This window comes from Phytophthora cinnamomi (genome assembly GCF_018691715.1).
Source record: "Phytophthora cinnamomi strain GKB4 chromosome Unknown Contig14, whole genome shotgun sequence".
NCBI lineage: Eukaryota > Oomycota > Peronosporomycetes > Peronosporales > Peronosporaceae > Phytophthora > Phytophthora cinnamomi.
In genome coordinates, this window is record NW_027150947.1 from 2,262,635 (window position 1) to 2,279,740 (window position 17,106).

Here is a 17,106-nt window from a genome sequence, read left to right on the forward strand (position 1 = left end):
ACACCCCACTACAAGAGAAATAACGTCTTGAACAAATACCATTTCAGCTTTTCATATGAAGGCTACGACTGATCTCGTCGAGTACTTGATCCGTTGGTGTCCACTGGAAATCTTGCAGCAGGTGAGCGAGACGCGCTGTGCTGAGCTTAGTATTGAGAGGCGAAGGGTATCCCAGGTCAATTTGTGCTCGTGCTATCGGCACGATTTCCCGAGTTACCGTAGTAACCGTTCTGGCATCATGCTTTGCGCAGGCAGCAAGGTACTGGCGAGCGAGTTCGACACGGGAAAACGCCTCCACTCCACCTGCAAAAAAGATAATTAAGTGTTGAAATTACAAGATAGCACTATTGCCCGTCTACTAACGTACCGAGGTTGATAAGAGTAGCGGGTGTGTTGTTCTTGACCGCCAGCAAATTGAACATGACTGAAACCAAGTCGTGGATGTAGAGATACGAGCGGAACTCATCACTCCACAGCTTTAGAGGTGCGTCTGCGTCCTCTGGCTGAAACAGTTGACGATGAAGCCATTGCATGAATTTTGGTGCACTCCTATCCTGAAACAAAGGGGCTACTGGTCCAATCACGTTGGCGATACGAAGAACCAGTACTTCCAAACTCGCCGAGTGTTCGCGCTCGAGCAGAAATTGATCGAAACGCAGTTTGCTAGCTCCATACACTGATAGTTTTGATGATAGCACTGCGGCATCTTCTTCATAACTCTCACCCCACGCTAGACCCCCTTCGTACACAAAGTCTGTTGACAAGTGGACAAATCGGACTCGCCACGGAAGCGTCTCGAGTAAAGTCACCAGACCTCGAGGCTATCGATACGCATGCATACAAATACAACGCAGTGTCAGAAAAAAGTACTCCCAGCTAGCGCTTTTCAGTACCTCATTGATGGAGCTCGCCTTGTCCGGATCCTTCTGACATATTGCAGGCGAAGAAATCGCTGCACAGTACAAAATCATGAATCAGAATCTGAGCCAGACGCCATCAATTCTAGGTCAGAGCTCACCTGTGCAATTAATGACCACCGTCGGGCGGAAGTCTTTGATGCATATCTCCAGGGCGTTTAGATCCAAAATGTCCACTTGCCAGTACACGCGCACAGCTCGCGCTGCGGAATCCGATCCCAACGTCACAAACCCAGTGGGGAGCGGCGAAAAGGGTTCGCTCCGGATAGTGCACGCCACTGCAGATATCTCCTCCGATGCCTCCCCATTCATCACTCGAAGCGCATCGTCCTGCAACACTCGCTGCAGCACGAACTGTGCCACGTAGCTGGTCCCGCCCAGCACAAGCACACGAGCCATGTAATGCAGGATAAGTCTATTTGGTAAGGAGACCCAGATCCTGTTCCAGCAATCGAGATGTGCGAAGGCAAGTAGTTGTGACTTTTCGACCAATCACAGATCGTTAGGGTTAGAACGAGATTATTTTTGAATTATCGGAAAACATACGGTCCATGTTTTACTCATTATGTTTTATACTAGTACATGTTTCTAACCATATTTGTCCATGTGTGTAATTTATGCATTTTAAATTTCATTTCATTTTTTCGGCCACCCATTTCGGCCACGCGTCACGAAGAGCGTGGACCTCTCCACCCTCCCGCCGGCCCCGGCGAAGAAGGAGCTGCTGGCAACACCCCCCGTCGGTCAAGCGCGCTGCTGGCCCACGTCGAAGGTGTAGTAGTGTACCCCCTTGCTCTTTAGCGCGCTAACAGTTCGTGTTCACAACGATTGTGGTACATGTATGCTATTCATGGCAGCTTGTGCTCTCCCCCGCCCCCGCCTCGCGACCCTGCCCCGCGCCCCTGCCCCACACCCCTGCCCCGCTCCATCCAGACGCTTCCACGGCCTGTTCCATCGGCGCACTTACTCGCGAGAAGAGGTCCGCGCAAACGAAGATATTTGGGTTCGGCTTAATGGCTAACTACGTTTATTCGTCATGCATCAGAGCTTTCACAGAAGCCGAACAACATGTACCGGCTAAGTACATGAGGTCAAAGTCACTGGGCGTCTTACTTTAAGGTCTACAAGAAGACCAAGAAACGCGTAGACTCCCAGACAGGATTTAGAATGACGTAAAAGGAGGCTCGGCGAGGACAAGACGCTTCAAGATGCAGTTGAGTGTCTGTCCTCACTTCTACCGGTTGGGTGAGCTGTTTGGTGTACGACAAAATGTGCCACCACATTCAGTGCTAGACAGCTCCTCTATCGCTAATGAGACAGCTATCTCGAATAACCTAAGCGATGGCGACGCCCCAACCTTGGTAACTCACCGACCCAAGATCCTGCAGAAATCGTGTTCGAGCCATCGCTCAGCTTCAACATGCCTCAAAACGTCCAGAAGCTCCAATCCCATTGACAGCCGGAATCACGCAAATTTAGTCTACGTCTGGCAGAAATATCACACCCGATCCATGTCCAAACGTCTCACTCTCAATCGCCAACCAAGTCCCAAGTTCTAGTTCAAACGACGAGCTACAGCGAACGGTGACCCTGACAACGCCTCCAACCAGAAGTCCTGCCTCCAAGGCAAGCACGACTGGGCACCGCCGTCTCCCCATCGCCAACCTCCGCCAGCCGCACGAACTCCTGCTCACGAAGCGATAGTGGATAAGGCGATTCAAGCACAAAAAACGATATTTTGCTTCAACTTTCCGTGAGTACAGCGAAAAACCACTTCACTCAGAGTTCCGTTGATGTCGCGAAGAGTTAGCGGAAGCCAGAGCAAGACGACTGGCACGTCAGGAGCAGGAGGGGCCCGAAAGAGAATACCAAAAAGCGGAATGCGAGATGTAATTCAAGGAGGGGCAGTCGGCGCTCCGCACGGACTTGTTTCTGAGGTTACCAGAGCGCGGACGAAGCTGTCACGATGGTTGACAAGATTGTACCAGCATTGTGTGAATCGCAACAGATTGTCAGAAACTTCTCGTAGTAATCATCTAAACATAGCTGCTTTATTCGTGGCATCATCATTCGGTGATCGTCGAAGGCTTTCGCGTCAATCTCTCCGAACAGATATTCGTAAGGAAGCGCTTTTTTCTTGTCTGAGACGCCTGTGTAAAAACTGTGTTGGAAAACAGAAAAACCTTCGTCCAATAGGTGGCCAGTCTTCCCTCACCGAGATGAACGTTAGATGCGGTGCGCGCCATGATTTTCCAGGCAACAATTTTCCTTCGTGATGTTCTTTCGCGTGTTGGTAGTTTTCTTCGATGTCACATATTGTACCAAAGTTTCCAGGCTAAGGTCGGTTTGCTGAAGCGCCCCATTCAGTTCCAAAGTTATTCCGAACTGTCGCGGTGTCACATGGTACAGCTAAATTTGTACTTAATCGAGCTGCTATACAAAACATAAATATTTAGGCGAATGACCAGGCGATTGGACTCGGGTGGAAGTTTATCTTGAGCCCACAATGCCTTGAAATTGGATGGAGCGATTCGATTCACTCACACATAATTCATCAATTGGTCAAAACTTGGAGCTATCCTTGACGGCTTGCTCCCACGCAACAATTATTGTTGCTGCCTCGGCTGGTCGAACCGATATCTACTTTACGATGTCATGCATGCTTCCCCCATCGTAACAACATTCCTAGTTGTCAGCTTTCTGAGCGAATCAAAGTCAACGGGTGTGGGATGCACTAGAAGGCTGAGGTGAGCGATGGTGTGTAAATATTGCATAGGAGGTCCACAATAGAAGCCCCTGAAACGAGTAAGAAGGACAAGATCAGATTCACAGACGTTTGGGTGGTTTGCTGCATCTTACATTGAAATTCTTATTGAGAATTATGCGATAGATATTCTTGATGTCTGTGATTTTTCGTATTCTAACTGAGATGGTCAGGAAATGCTGATGTGACACCTGGTTGAAATGCCGTGACGAGAAGGACAATCTCCCCCTGGTCGATGATGTTTTAACCCTGAGTGCGAGCAGCGTGGTATGGTGGTTGATGATTGTCTAGTACGAATATCCCGAACAACAGCGCATGCAGGCGAGGCTGGCCCTGAGATAATTCACCGATGCCGTTGAAGTGCGACCCCTCCAGCGAGAATTGTCTCGGATGGGTCCAGGTTGTCAGCGCATTCTATGAGCTCATAATGTCAACAACCTCAAGCGCTTCATGGCCACGCCGAACACCTGGAAGATCACCAGGAGCTTTTCTGCATGACAATCTCCACAGCAGCTCTAGTGTCAACACTGGGGAACGGGTACATACAGCGCTGGTGTTGACACTTGACAGGCGTGTTAGCTGAGCAGTGGGTTGGGCACGGTCAATGGCTATAAGCACGATAGGGGGATCCCCTCGGACTCACACTTGACTGCAGATGTGACGGGGCCCCAGCCAATTCTAGACCAGGACCCGTCAGTCAGAACCCCAAACCCTGCCATGTATCGGCCACACGGCACCTCAACCATGGATATTTGTTGACCTAAGTCTGGTCTTTGTACAGACATCAAGTTGGACTAGCTCGATCTGGAAATTGGGCTCTGTGGACGTCAAGATGCAGCAACGCCAGACCCCAGGTCTGACATTTGAATTTAGTCTGGGGACTGAGGTCTGGGATTCGCTCGAGAGGCCCAGATCTGGAGTTTCAGGCCTTGAATCGGACCCTGGGCAGAGATCTGAACTTCGGTCTTTTGGATCTGTGACTTAGAGTCACTTAGTTGCTTAAGTCCTAGATCTTAGATCTGAAATGTAGAAGTTTGGAGTACCGGTGGTTCTGGGACTTGAGAGTGATGTAAAGTCTGAGACTTTCGGATTTGGAGTTTAGTCTGGGGTTTATCTGTGCACCATACCCTGAGATGTTCAGTCTGGGGTCTGAGAAGAGAGCGTGGCGTGCGGCGTCCGATTTCACCTCGGCCGCGGGGTGCCACAGCTGGGATATGAAATTAGTACCGTAATTTGCCCCCCAGCTCAGATTCTGGGCTTGGGAGTCTCAGAACCCGAGCCAAAGTTGAGAATCGGCAATTGTGAGCACAATCGGGAATCCGGATGTGGAGTCTGGGATTTTGAAATATGACCGCGGTCTAGGATGTGAACATGGTGTTTGGGAAGTTAAGTTGAGATTGGTGAAAGTAGGCTATCGCTCCGAGACTAGGACATGACTAAGAGTCTGAGACGTGCCTACAGGACCTGGGATGAGATTTCGCAAGCCGGGTTATGAAGTGGCTACATAGCGATGAGATCTGGGATCTGCGGCAGTTGCTCTCTGAATCTGGCGGTTGCCGTTTGGAGGGTCGCTCTGTAGGGTCGCCCCGTTGTGGCTTTTCGGCGCCTGGTGTCTGGCACGCAAGATTCGGTCCGACCACTCGCCTTTGGATATGGGCCAATTGGAGCCACGGGATCTTGGCGTCATCTGGATTACACCTGATTTGTACTAGTGCTGTGAACGTCCGGCCTCTGAACGTTCGTGAACCTCCTCTTCACTGAACCCCAGGCAGTTTGGCGCTACTGTTTCTGAATTCCTCTAAACTGCCTTTACTACCGCTTTACTACCTCGGATTTGCTTAACGTCAATTAACTATGTATATAGATTCTTCAAGTATTTACTACCTTGACACAATGTGGTTAGACCCGCTAAGATGGCCTGGCTTAGCGTCACATTCCGCTGTGGGAGCTCGGCGGCAATCAAGTGTCCCCCCGACGCCGCCGCATGACCGTCTGGGCCGTGCTCCAGTATCCCCAGCACCTCCACGGGCCCGACGTTCGCTTTCCTACGGCACTGCATTCGTTCCTGCACGAGCGTTGTGATCGCTGCTCGTTCAGAGCCCCCGCTCACCACAACTGCCTCTAAGACAACAACCCCAGCAGCAACTCTGGCAACTACCAGATGAACATCTGTATGCGCAAGCGCAGCCACAACCGCAACAGCAGCGACTCGAGCAGCAATTCTTGCTACAGACAACGCAGCTGAAGCGCTGGCGACAAGAACAGCAACAGCAACAACCAGAGCAACAAGAGCAACACCAGCAAGAGCAAGAAGAACAGCATCGACTAGAGCAACAAGGTCATCAACAACTTAGTCCGCAATCACAGCAGCAACTAGATCTATCGTTGCAAGCCCAGCAACGCAGCAGCTCTCACGGTTGACGTTGAGATACTTCGGTACCAAGTTGTAGTTGCGCGTGATATCGTACTATATACCATGAAATGCCAGAAGAGGAAAGACGCATGAAATTTTGCCCGCCTAATACGAAGTGACGTTTTTGGCACGTTCCACGTGAGCAATTAAACAACATCCATGCCCAGTAGGTATACTGCCTTCTGTGTAATACACCATTTACGTTCAGTGTTGGTCAGTCGAAGGTGGCGCCGCATATGGAGACGTATCACCTGGTGGAACTGCAGGCTTATGCTCGGCAAGCAGAACAGCCCACCCGAGGTGGAGGTCGTAGCCGAAATTTGGTCGGTGGAGCGAACGGTGGAAGAAAGAAAAAGCTGCGCAAAATTACGCTGCAACAGCAGGTGCACCTGAATAAGCTCCCCGCTGCGTGGATTACTCGCCATTTTCGCCCGATGATAATTGTGGAAGATGAAGGCTTTATTGCAGTGATTCGATATATTACGGATGATGTTAGTGGCGTTGAAGTGGCTCTGCCAGAACGAACCGAGTTCAGGCAAGAGATCGTAACTTTGGCTGTGGATTATCGAAGACGCGTTGCAATGAAGGTTGGGTGTTTGTACTTCTCAATTACATCTGACATCTGGACAGCTCGGAACTCCAAAAGTTACATCTCCATAACGGTTCACTACGTCGACGATGACTTTTGTCCTCAAAGCTGGACCCTCGAAGTTAAGGAGCTACCTGGAATGCACGATGGGGTCGTCATCGCGGCAGCAATTGAGAAGGTCTTGGAGGAGTGGTCACTGCTGAAGAGCTACTGTGTTCGTTTTGTGAGCGATGGAGGCTCAAACAGGGTGTCCGCATGTAATAAATTGTGTGTCAAGCACATGGCTTGCCTCGCTCACTATTTGGATTTGATTGTCGGCGGAGCACTGATTAAGAAGAAATGAAGAAGTGATAGCACCGATGAGCCACAATGGGCTTCAGTTGTCGCAGATGAAGGTAGCGAAGTACCCATTGAACGTGATGAGGAAGCATCGCTCTCAATTGAGGATAGGACTCAAATTGAAGGGCTGCGCGACCTTGCCATCGATGAGATGGAACGCTATCTGGACGAAACTATTGCCTCGCTGCTGCACAACGAGCTGGATGCGGTACGTGCAATTGTGCAGCGCTTTCGCACGCTCGCGATGTACATTCGAAAATCGCCGAAGGGAAATAACCGACTGGGCGCTCTTCAGGTTGATAACTTCAATGTTAAAGCTCATGAAGTAAAGAAGTCTATCATTGACTGTGCAACGCGCTGGAATAGCTGCTGGCAAATGATAGTGCGCATGATTGAGTTTGAGGGGACTCTAGTGATTTTTTTGCGTACCTGAAGCTGCCGGATGGTCGCGAAGAGTTCAAGGATGTTGCGAGAAAATTGCGTCGCCCAACTGCCGAATAATGGCTAACAATTAATTATATTCAGACGTTGTTGGGGTCGTTTGCTGTCGCCTCAGAAACGCTTAGTGGTCAAGCATATCATACTATGCCGCTTGCACTCCCCACATTGTCCGGTATTCGCAAGCATTTGGAGAGAGTCGACCTTTTTGCTGGCCTCGCAGCAGAAGCAGGTGATGAGATGTACGTGGCCCAAACTGTTCTGATGATGAACGAGTGCCACACGATAGTGCTGGCTTTGTACAAGGCGCGGTTTGATGAACTGGAAAAGAGCGAGCTGAGGTGGGTGGCTTTCCTTGACCCTCGAGTTGGCAAACGGATGTCTCATCTGGGTCCTGCCGATACTCCGGCTGCAAGCAACGAGCTTGTGGAAGCAATGGTGGAGCTAGCTCAGCCAAATTTAGCGGGGGAAGAAAGTGATCGCCGCAGCCGAACACCAGTTCAGGTATCAGCAGAACAACATCGCAGCTTTAAGCATCATCACATGTTCGGCCCAGACACTGTACCTGCAGAAACCACAGATGTGGGCACCGAGTGCAAGAAGGAGTTTGCTCGCTACTTGGAGTCTATTTCTGCAGTGAAAAGCGAAACCAATCCCTTCTCGTGGTGGCAGGTCAACGGAAACAACTGTCCAAACCTTCGCAGGCTTGCGCGAAAGTGGATGGGGCCTGTAGCGACCAACGTACCTTCGAAGCGCGCATTTTCAGCAAGTAGTAATATTATCACGGTGAAGCGTGGCTCCTTGAAGCTGAATATGGTTCGTGATCTAGTGTTTATGGCCGAGAACTGGAAAGGGATCAATGCTCTCAAGCCTACGCCTGCTTAAACCTTCGAGCGGATCATACCTGTGTGTTTGCACTTGTAATAAGTTCATTGTCATTGCTCTAAGGATATATAGTATCTCGCAGCTACATAAGCTCTTAGACTTACACTCAATTTATCACCACTTCACTTGCTCAAGTAGGCGTCCCATTGCTCCTGTCGCGTTCTTGGCCAAGTTTCTACTTTTGTAGTGTTTTGAACACCAAGCAACTCTATAGTGTTTCAAATCAGAGGTTGACGGCCGTTCAAAGGTGGTTCAGCTGAACTTCACCTACCATGAACGTTCAGGTCGTAAAGAGCTTGTGAACCTGAACGTTCACAACACTAATTTGTGCCTAGAGCATTCAGTGTAATCAAGTGATGGCTGACCCTGACAGGCCAATGGAAGGCTGCCAAAGCGACGACGCGCATTCACGGGCGCCGCCGAGCCAATAGTTTAGTGGGTGTCTCACCCTTGTTCAAGGTGTACCCAGGAGATGTTTGCACCCTTACTTGATAGGCCCTATGTATGTGCGTGTGCATGATAATCAATCAGAGTTTGTTTTACCCCGAAGACCGCACGCTGTGGAATTCGTTTTGCACCGACGGGCGTGTTGCTTCACAGGGACCAAGTCCCTGTCCCCGGCGGCGCGCGCAAGGCCAAGTGGAGCCGCTGCGAGTGTTCTACGGCCATGCTCAGCTAATTCCAAGTAAATTCAAGTTCAACAACCAAGCCTTTCGTGTTTCGGCCCGGGTTTCCTTCGTTGTTGTATACTCCACACGCGGGACATTGGTTTTGCTGGTTTTGCTTGCTGGTTGGCTAGGTTCCTGGCGGTGCTTCATATTTTCGGGCGGAAGGTGCTCCGCTCTGAGGTTTTGGCAGAGCAACACCTGGTATAGTGGTTTATAGGGTTGCTAGTGGTGTCCGTGTGGCGCGATTGACCTGGAATAGTGGTTTCCAGCTTCACTGTATCGCCTACACAAGGCGTGGTGCGCGAAAGTCCCAGGGTGCAGAGCGAGATCCCTGGATCAAGACAGGCTCAGACCGAGCCAACTCTCGTGGCCACGTTGGTCTGAGAGGCGAGTAAATCCCGTTGTGCGTGAGCCGCCGGAGAAAGTGTCGTGACTGGAAGCGACTCGAAGCCAGAGTAGCTAAACAAGGAGGAGGTTGTTAAGGTCCAGAGTCCGAGGGCCTGAGAAGAGAAGTGGACTAGGTGTGTGTGAAGTGGGTGTGTTTATATTCAAGAAAACGGGGCACAGCGGACTTCGCACGTGCGTACAAGGGCCTTCCAAACAAGGAGCAAGCTTCGTCTGGGGGCAACTGGGAACGTTCGAACTCGGAGGCAGCTGGTGTGGCCGACACAAATCTGGGCCCACAGCGTAGCCTTAGGAAGAACCGAGACAAGGGATTGCAAGAGTGAGGAACACACGCCTCACCCAGCTTGGAATATGAAATCTGATCTCAGATTCTAAGTTGAGTGGTCTGAGATCAAGGTCTAGCCGCGAGGCTATTCTCTCATTTTGGAGCCCGCATCGCCACACAGACAGCGACACGGGCTCGGTAAAGGGTACAAACCGGGGGGTCAGACACACTCAAAGTGAGGCACGAACTTGACCGAAGCGTTGAGCACGGACACGACGAGCGGCTAAGCCCCGGGGGTGGCGAACGGAGCGTTCACAAGTAACAGCTCAGGTTTAGACAGCGTGTCGGGATCGGCCCCACGTACAAACTGCACGGTGATCCGGAAGCGGGCGCAGACAACAAACTGGACTCGTACACCAACAGTGGCTACCACTTGAACACAGACTCGGAGACGTACAGCCGCTCGTGCTCGCGCAGCGTTGCAAAAGCAGGCTTGGGCGGTGCGGCTCAAAGACTGAAGCAGTTGTGTATAATCCACAGTGTAACTACACTCCCGGACAAAATATTACAGCCACCCTCTTTTTTCGCTATAACTTTTTTCTACTGTGAGTTGGCGCTTGCTGTTTAGATATGTGTTCTAGACATCCTCAAGAAACGTAGTTACGATGAGAGGTTTGCAGAGTTCGAGCTCTGAAGGGAGGCTCCCATACAAAAAACCGTATTATGTCGCTGGACACAATTTACGGCCATTCATCAGCATACACAATTTAAGTCAAATGTAACGAAAAAAATATTTCATTAGTTGTTAGTAGTGTGCCGTGTTACCCTGCTTCGCGATGATTTCTATGCAGCGTCCTGGCATCGAGTCGACAAGCTTCCGCAAATACTTACCGCCCCCCCCCCCCCCCCCCCGGTACTAAGGCTTGGTAAGGAAGCATGTGAGAATGTCCATAAAGCGGTCGATTGAGTCAAATTGGTCCGCGATGCACAGGGCTTGGGGTTCGAACTGAAGAAAGAAAGTTTCAACTTTCAACTGCAGAAAGAAAGGTCTATGTATCCACTACTGTTCAGGTCCACTACACACGTTTCCCTCGATGAAGTTTAGTGGATGACAGAGCTCATTCAGGAATCTGCCACCTCTAGAAAGAATGCAACCCCGCCGTGTGTCGAGAAGAGATGCAAAGGCGTTCCTGCGGCATCGGTAAGGAAGACACGGTGATAAGCGGGAGCGTCTCGTCCGCAAGCATCGCGAGTACGTCGAAGGCACCAGGGACCGTGACGCCGATTTTGGCGACGACGATGAAGCCGCTGCCACCCCACCAGCGCCACAGCCCCTCCCTCCCCACCTCCACGTCTGTCAAGCGATCCTGAGCGACTGTTGCTGCGCGCGGTACGTCGAAATCAAGCTACCAGATGAAGGGAGTCCTATCTGAATTCTACAATATGAAAGCGAAGACGCCACGGCTGTTCGGTAAAGCACCGGTAGCAGCCCACGAGGAACTGGCGGAGAAAACTGCAGCAGCTGAGTCGGAGGCGGACGTTGAAGATGAAAGCTACGTTGGTGCCGAAGAGGACATTCCGAACGACGACTTGGAGCACGTGAAAGCGACCACGCCACCCGCTGTGCCGCCTACGAGGAAAAGAGGGCTAAGATTCTAATTAAAATTGCTGCTGCTAGTGAAGTCTTACTCACCTGCCCCCGATACGCCAACGCAAGCGAGATGAATAATGAGTAGGTTGAGTTTAACGGGATTCGGTAGCGGCGACAGTGGCGCTGCAAGGTGTGCACTATCCGCAAAACCGTCAGCAACAAGGGTCAGGTAACACGCTTTTACTGTCCGAAGTGCTGCAAAGGCTCGAAGCTGTAAGTGCATCATGGTTGATATCAAGCAAGTAAACGACTGACTCATGCTCGATATCACGCTAGTTTGTATTTGCGTGATGGGGTGCGTAGCGACCACTATCCAAACAACAACCTGATTCGCTTTACAATCTGGCACCAGCTTCGGCGAAACGGGTGGAAGCGACCGCATCCTCGCTGTGGTCGTGGTATCCAAATGAGAGCTCCTGGGAAGAAGCCTTCAAGTGCTGGTGAAGCCGATGTCGAAGACGAAGAAAGAGGTCCTGCAAGTGAAGACGACGGCACCGCCGACGAAGAGAGGGACCCCCTGCTACCGGTGGAGATGCGCAGGCGGGAGGTGATGGTGCTTCTGCCGACGGAGGCGGCGAAGCTCAGGAGGAAGCGAGTGCCGCGACTGCTGGTGATGATGACGATGCTCAGGTGGAGACGGTTGAGGAAGGAGAAATTGCGAGTGGAGACTGATGGCAAGACAAACGAGAATACAAGTAGTCGTGATTCATTGTACGAACAGAAGCGAGGTAGCTACGTGAGTAACCAGCTGCTAATACTTGCAATTCACGCGATTTCTTATCAACTTCAATACCTATTTACTCAAATGCAGTCGTTATGCAGACGTATATCAACGAAAAAAGGCGCTCTCAGTAAAAGGGCCAAAACGATATCCGCTATATCAAGCATATCGTCCTGAAATGTGATGGGAGACGCTTGATATACAGCATGCGGCTTCATAAATTGTACATATGACAGGACTTTGCACCGACATCCGGACGACGTTCTTTTTTTGCCCATAAAATTTCCAAGTTAAGTCTCTCTTTTACATGCTTGATATCAAGCATGTCAAAAATAGTTTGTGCATCCAGGATTTGCCTCCGTACCGGGGGGTTAAGATCGAGAGCCTATCATGCCGCTAAAATTGCAGTAGTCAGCTCAGCTACAGTATCGTACTTAGTTCCGTTTTGGTAGACGACCTGAGCCACCATGGCCCAACCGTTCTCGATAGGTTCAAGCCCGATGAACGGGCAGGCCAATCGAGAACGCGGACCCCTTCCTCCTCGAATGAATCGGTCGTAAGCTTGGATCGGTGAATAGAGGCGTTGTCTTGTTGATACATGTAGTCAAGACCATGATGGAGATGCGCGAACGGGAGTATGTACTCCGAGACAGTGTACTCATAGTGCTCAGACGCCTGCCGTCCTTGAAGCACCGCAAGCTTCGACTTACCGTCTACGCTGAAGCCTCCCCCCCCCAAACTATGACCGATCCACCGCCATTCTGCCGCCGCACTGGCTGTGTTGCCGGACGTCGTTTTTCGCGCCAATAATGGCGAAGACCATCTGGACCGTCGAGATTGAACTTCTTCTCGTCCGAGAAGATGATCTGGAACCATATGTCAGGCTGGACAATCATGCGTTTCGCCCAATCGAGGCGAGCAATCTTGTGCTGCTTGGTGAGAGGGAGCGTTTTGCCCATCTTGGCGTAATCCATCCAGTCAACCTCAGCGAGGAAACGGCGAATAGTTCGGGCCGTACACGCAAACGAGAGCTTCTTCTCTAGACGCGTAGAGCTGTAGTCACCAGTGGCGGCCTTTCGAACGATCCGGTGTGCTTGCCGTCGGGAGAGCGAGGGGTTTCTACCTCGCGTTCGTCGCCGACTCGGTCTGGCCTTGAGCGCTCGCTGTACGCTCTCTCTGGAACGCCCAGTTCTCTTGGCGATGGCCTTGATTCTAAAGCCGGCCTCGGCCAGCCCTGAAATCCGCCCGCGCTCTGCCTCCGTCAGCGATCGTCCCCTGCCCATCAAAATGGGAAATGATAGTGCTAGCGCGCGTCAATTGCCAGTAACAACGCTTGCAACCAGCTAGGCAACTGGTGGCTATGAGCGCCCTTAACTAATGAAGCAATCCTTTAATTACATTTGACTTAAATTTTGTATGCTGGCGACTGACCGTAAATTGTGTCCGCTGACAGAATACGTTTTTTTGTATGGGAGCCTCCCTTCAGAGCTCGAACTCCGCAAACTTCTCATCGTAACTATGTTTCGTGAGGGTGTCTGGAACACATATCTAAAAAACAAGCGCCAACTCACATTAGAAAAAACGTTATAGCAAAATAAGAGGGTGGCTGAAATAGTTTGTCCGGGAGTGTAAAACGTACACCTTATGTATAAATAAATTTCCTTTTTTTCTTATGGCAAGTTCCCGTCGTTTATGTCCCCATAACTAATGAGCCAGACTTGAGATATCACGAGGTAGTCCTATAGGTAGAATAAAACTCTAACCAGTTGATGGTAAACCAGCCACATCCGAATCGGCACATTGCGTTTGGAATGCTTTGAGAAGAATAGCGAGGCTGAAAGCAAGTTAAACGAGCATAAACATTCCATTTCTACTACGTATCCAAAGATTATGCTCATCACTCAATACACTATAATCACGAATACAATAGACGGTTTTGCAACCCTGGATAAAATACACTACGTGCAGCCACTTCAGTTGCCAAACGCGGTCTCATCCCTCTCGTTGGAACTACTATCGTCTGGCAGATGAGGCTCGGAGTTGTCTTGACGGACGCTAAACCCGCCCCGAAGGTGCTGCTCACAGAACGCTTCATAGCCGTCTACCTATTTGAGGCCACATCCTCGCCGATCGACAATTGACGGCCAAAATTGTCGGGGTAGGAGTCTCCATCCGCAGCGTGAAGCGAGTTCAGGTGCACATGGAAGTTGGTAAGGGCCCCACACGTCTTGAACAAAGTGTTGTAGCTGGATCAGGGGCAGATTAGGCCCAATTTTAGCCGAGGGATTTCCGTTTTCGCTAGACCTGCGGGTATGCTTGCTGCCTTGCGGTAGAACTCTGTTGGCGTCATTACGATGCCCGCAAAGAGGAAGCAGTCGTCGATTTCGTATTTCTATACTAAGAAGCGCATACACAAGTCACGAACAGTCTCTCAAAAGCACCCGTACCCATGACACATCGTTGCAAGCAAAACCTGGAAGAGCTGCAATGGTGCGCCAAGCATGGCATTCTTGAAAATGCAACTGGCTGCAACCCCATGGACTTTGTAATATTGGACCCTGCTCAACGACCACCCAACTTATGATCATGTCAATTCCAGTTAGATTCGTATCCATCACGTGAAATTGGCTGCCGTATCCGATAATTTCGTTAGTGTTGGTTCAAAACCCACACCTGGCTGGGATATTCAATTAACAACGACGCCGTACACGATTGTGTTGCTGCCGAAGTAGAGACGTGATGACGATGGAGAATGAACTCGGTGAGTATACTCAGCCCAATCAGGGCTTTCGAAGCTGGAAATATGCCACGCGTAAGGATGGATTTAAGAACTACATTGGCGTTCAGTGCTCTAAGCACCATATGGGTGTTCAGGAATACAAAGATCGTCGTACATACCAACCTGCGTTCTACTACAAATTCAAGAGCACGCGCGGTCCGAACGGCTACAATATCGAGCCCGATGTAAAATCATTATTGACCTGTGCCTTCTCTTTGCAAAACAACGAATTGCTTTTCGTGGTAACAATGAAAAGGTCGTTGTCAGCAGTTATTTTATTATTCAATAGCTCGGATGCGCTGACGGTAATCTGCATTTTAGTATTCTTGTCCTGTGTGGACAGGATCCCTCTCAAAACAACGGTAACTTTTGTTTTGCTAGAGCCGTTCATGACAACCCAGGTGCCAACATTTTCCAATGCGATTGTTTTGGCAGGTGGGAATGCATTGTACACTTCTCCACGAATCCAATGCTCGAGATACAACTGCTGAGACACTATATATCACACTAACAAATCAATCGGAGCTCTGAGGACTAACATATACTATGACCATTCCTTTCTACATCGACACAGTCTAGTCCTAGTTGCAGTTGCAATGAATACATTTTCTGAAATGAACTGCTTTAATATTGGCCAAGTAATTCATACTACAGTGAGCGCTTTATGTAAAAGCAAAAATGATGTGAGGAAGCCGCAGAAACTTTAAAAAAATCTCGAAGATGGAAATTTTAAATCAGGAAGAGGCCAAAGTCACCCTGCATACACAGAAAGCCTTAGTCAAACTAGGTGGAACTGCCGTATCAGAGCATTACGGAACGTGAAGATGTTAAGGTCTCCAATCACGTCAGTATTAGATCGAGTTCAACAGACGGAGCGAAGGCTGAAAGCCGAGAGCAGACCTCAGGAGTTTAGACAAGATGTGGACATTCAACTTTGTCTGTCACATCGAAGTGCTTCTATTTATCATTGAAAAAAGATCTGCTTATCTCAGTATTTGACGACAGTTAATATTGATATTGTGTCAGCGGTAAACATGGTGAAGCAAGTGGTCACTGAACTGTGTGGAATGAACGACACCGCTATGACAAAACGATCTGTGGTAGTTTTGCATCGATATGGAGTTCTGCTGAAACGATTTGTAACCAAATCGAAGAAGACGGATTACCGAAAATATCAACCAAGTCAGAACCATGGTCTAGACGAGGAATTAGAAGTCGATGGCGCCAGCGACCTGACATTCCTCGAGCAGATACTCCACAAAAAAGCAAGCGTTCTAACCCAATAATAACATTACTGTGACGACATTTATTTGGGCAATTGTGAACAGCGTCATTTCAGAGACCAACGCTCATTTTTTTGACGATGCATGCACTTAACCTTTTACAATTCACCGGAGCTTCAAGGCTACGAAACAGTTTTACTATATGGAACGTAGCGAACATTGTATCGCTTGCTGTTAGATTCTGCCCGAACGATTTCGTCGGTGAAATAGATAAATTAAACAGTGATACAACAAGACTGCTTGATTTAGCGAAGATTGAAACAATGACTGCCATTCACTCCACCGCCGAGCGGTAGTCGTGACGTTCGGTTTAAGAAACGTACTGTCTGTTTTTCGGTCATTAATCCGCTTGGTGCAAGATGGCTAGAACTCGGGTCCCCTAGCATACATAAAAGTTGACTGAAGAGGCAGTCGAGAACGGCGTTACTCGCCTGACACAGCTAGACAACGCCCACCAGCCCAATCGCTCACGATGCGCTCGCGTTTCTTCGGTGAATGTAGTCGTCTTCATGACGGTCTCCGAGCCGGTCCGCACAAACCATTCGAGCAAGGGCGACACCGAATCGACGGGGGCGTTGTCGTCGCTGGTAGGGAGCATAAGTGCGCTTGTAGGCGCTGGAAACAAAATAATAGTGAGCATTGGCACCAAAATGATGAAGACATCGCTCCGAGTGAAAGGCAGAAGGGTTCCGATTCGTAAACCAAATTCGGCCTGCTAAGCCACAACTACCATACTGAGGATTCTCAAGAATCCGAATATTGCTCACAGAAATATCATGATATGACCAAGGAGATCAACACGACGCTATCCGCTGGATTTGCTTCATCTTGGACGAAACGCAGCCTCGCTAGGACAAGGGCCAAGTCGAGGTATCCAGATCGTCATCCTCGATCGCGACACCGACGGCTCGGACACAGGCACCATAACTTGGTTTGGGACAAACCAAGGTCGGATGCTGAGCGCGAGGTCCGCGAGTAGCTTTAGGTGA

The 17,106-nt window shown here is 49.9% G+C and overlaps 1 protein-coding gene across 1 annotated transcript; it reads right to left on the reverse strand.

The window, feature by feature from the left end:
* Nucleotides 1–43: 43 nt before the first annotated feature.
* On the reverse strand, nucleotides 44–1,316 carry IUM83_01435 (NAD(P)-binding Rossmann-fold superfamily protein; the record flags this gene model as incomplete). Its single annotated transcript, XM_067925290.1, has 4 exons — nucleotides 44–303; nucleotides 368–821; nucleotides 894–952; nucleotides 1,019–1,316. The coding sequence occupies 4 exons, from the start codon at nucleotides 1,314–1,316 to the stop codon at nucleotides 44–46; spliced, it is 1,071 nt and encodes a 356-aa protein (XP_067797402.1).
* Nucleotides 1,317–17,106: the final 15,790 nt, after the last annotated feature.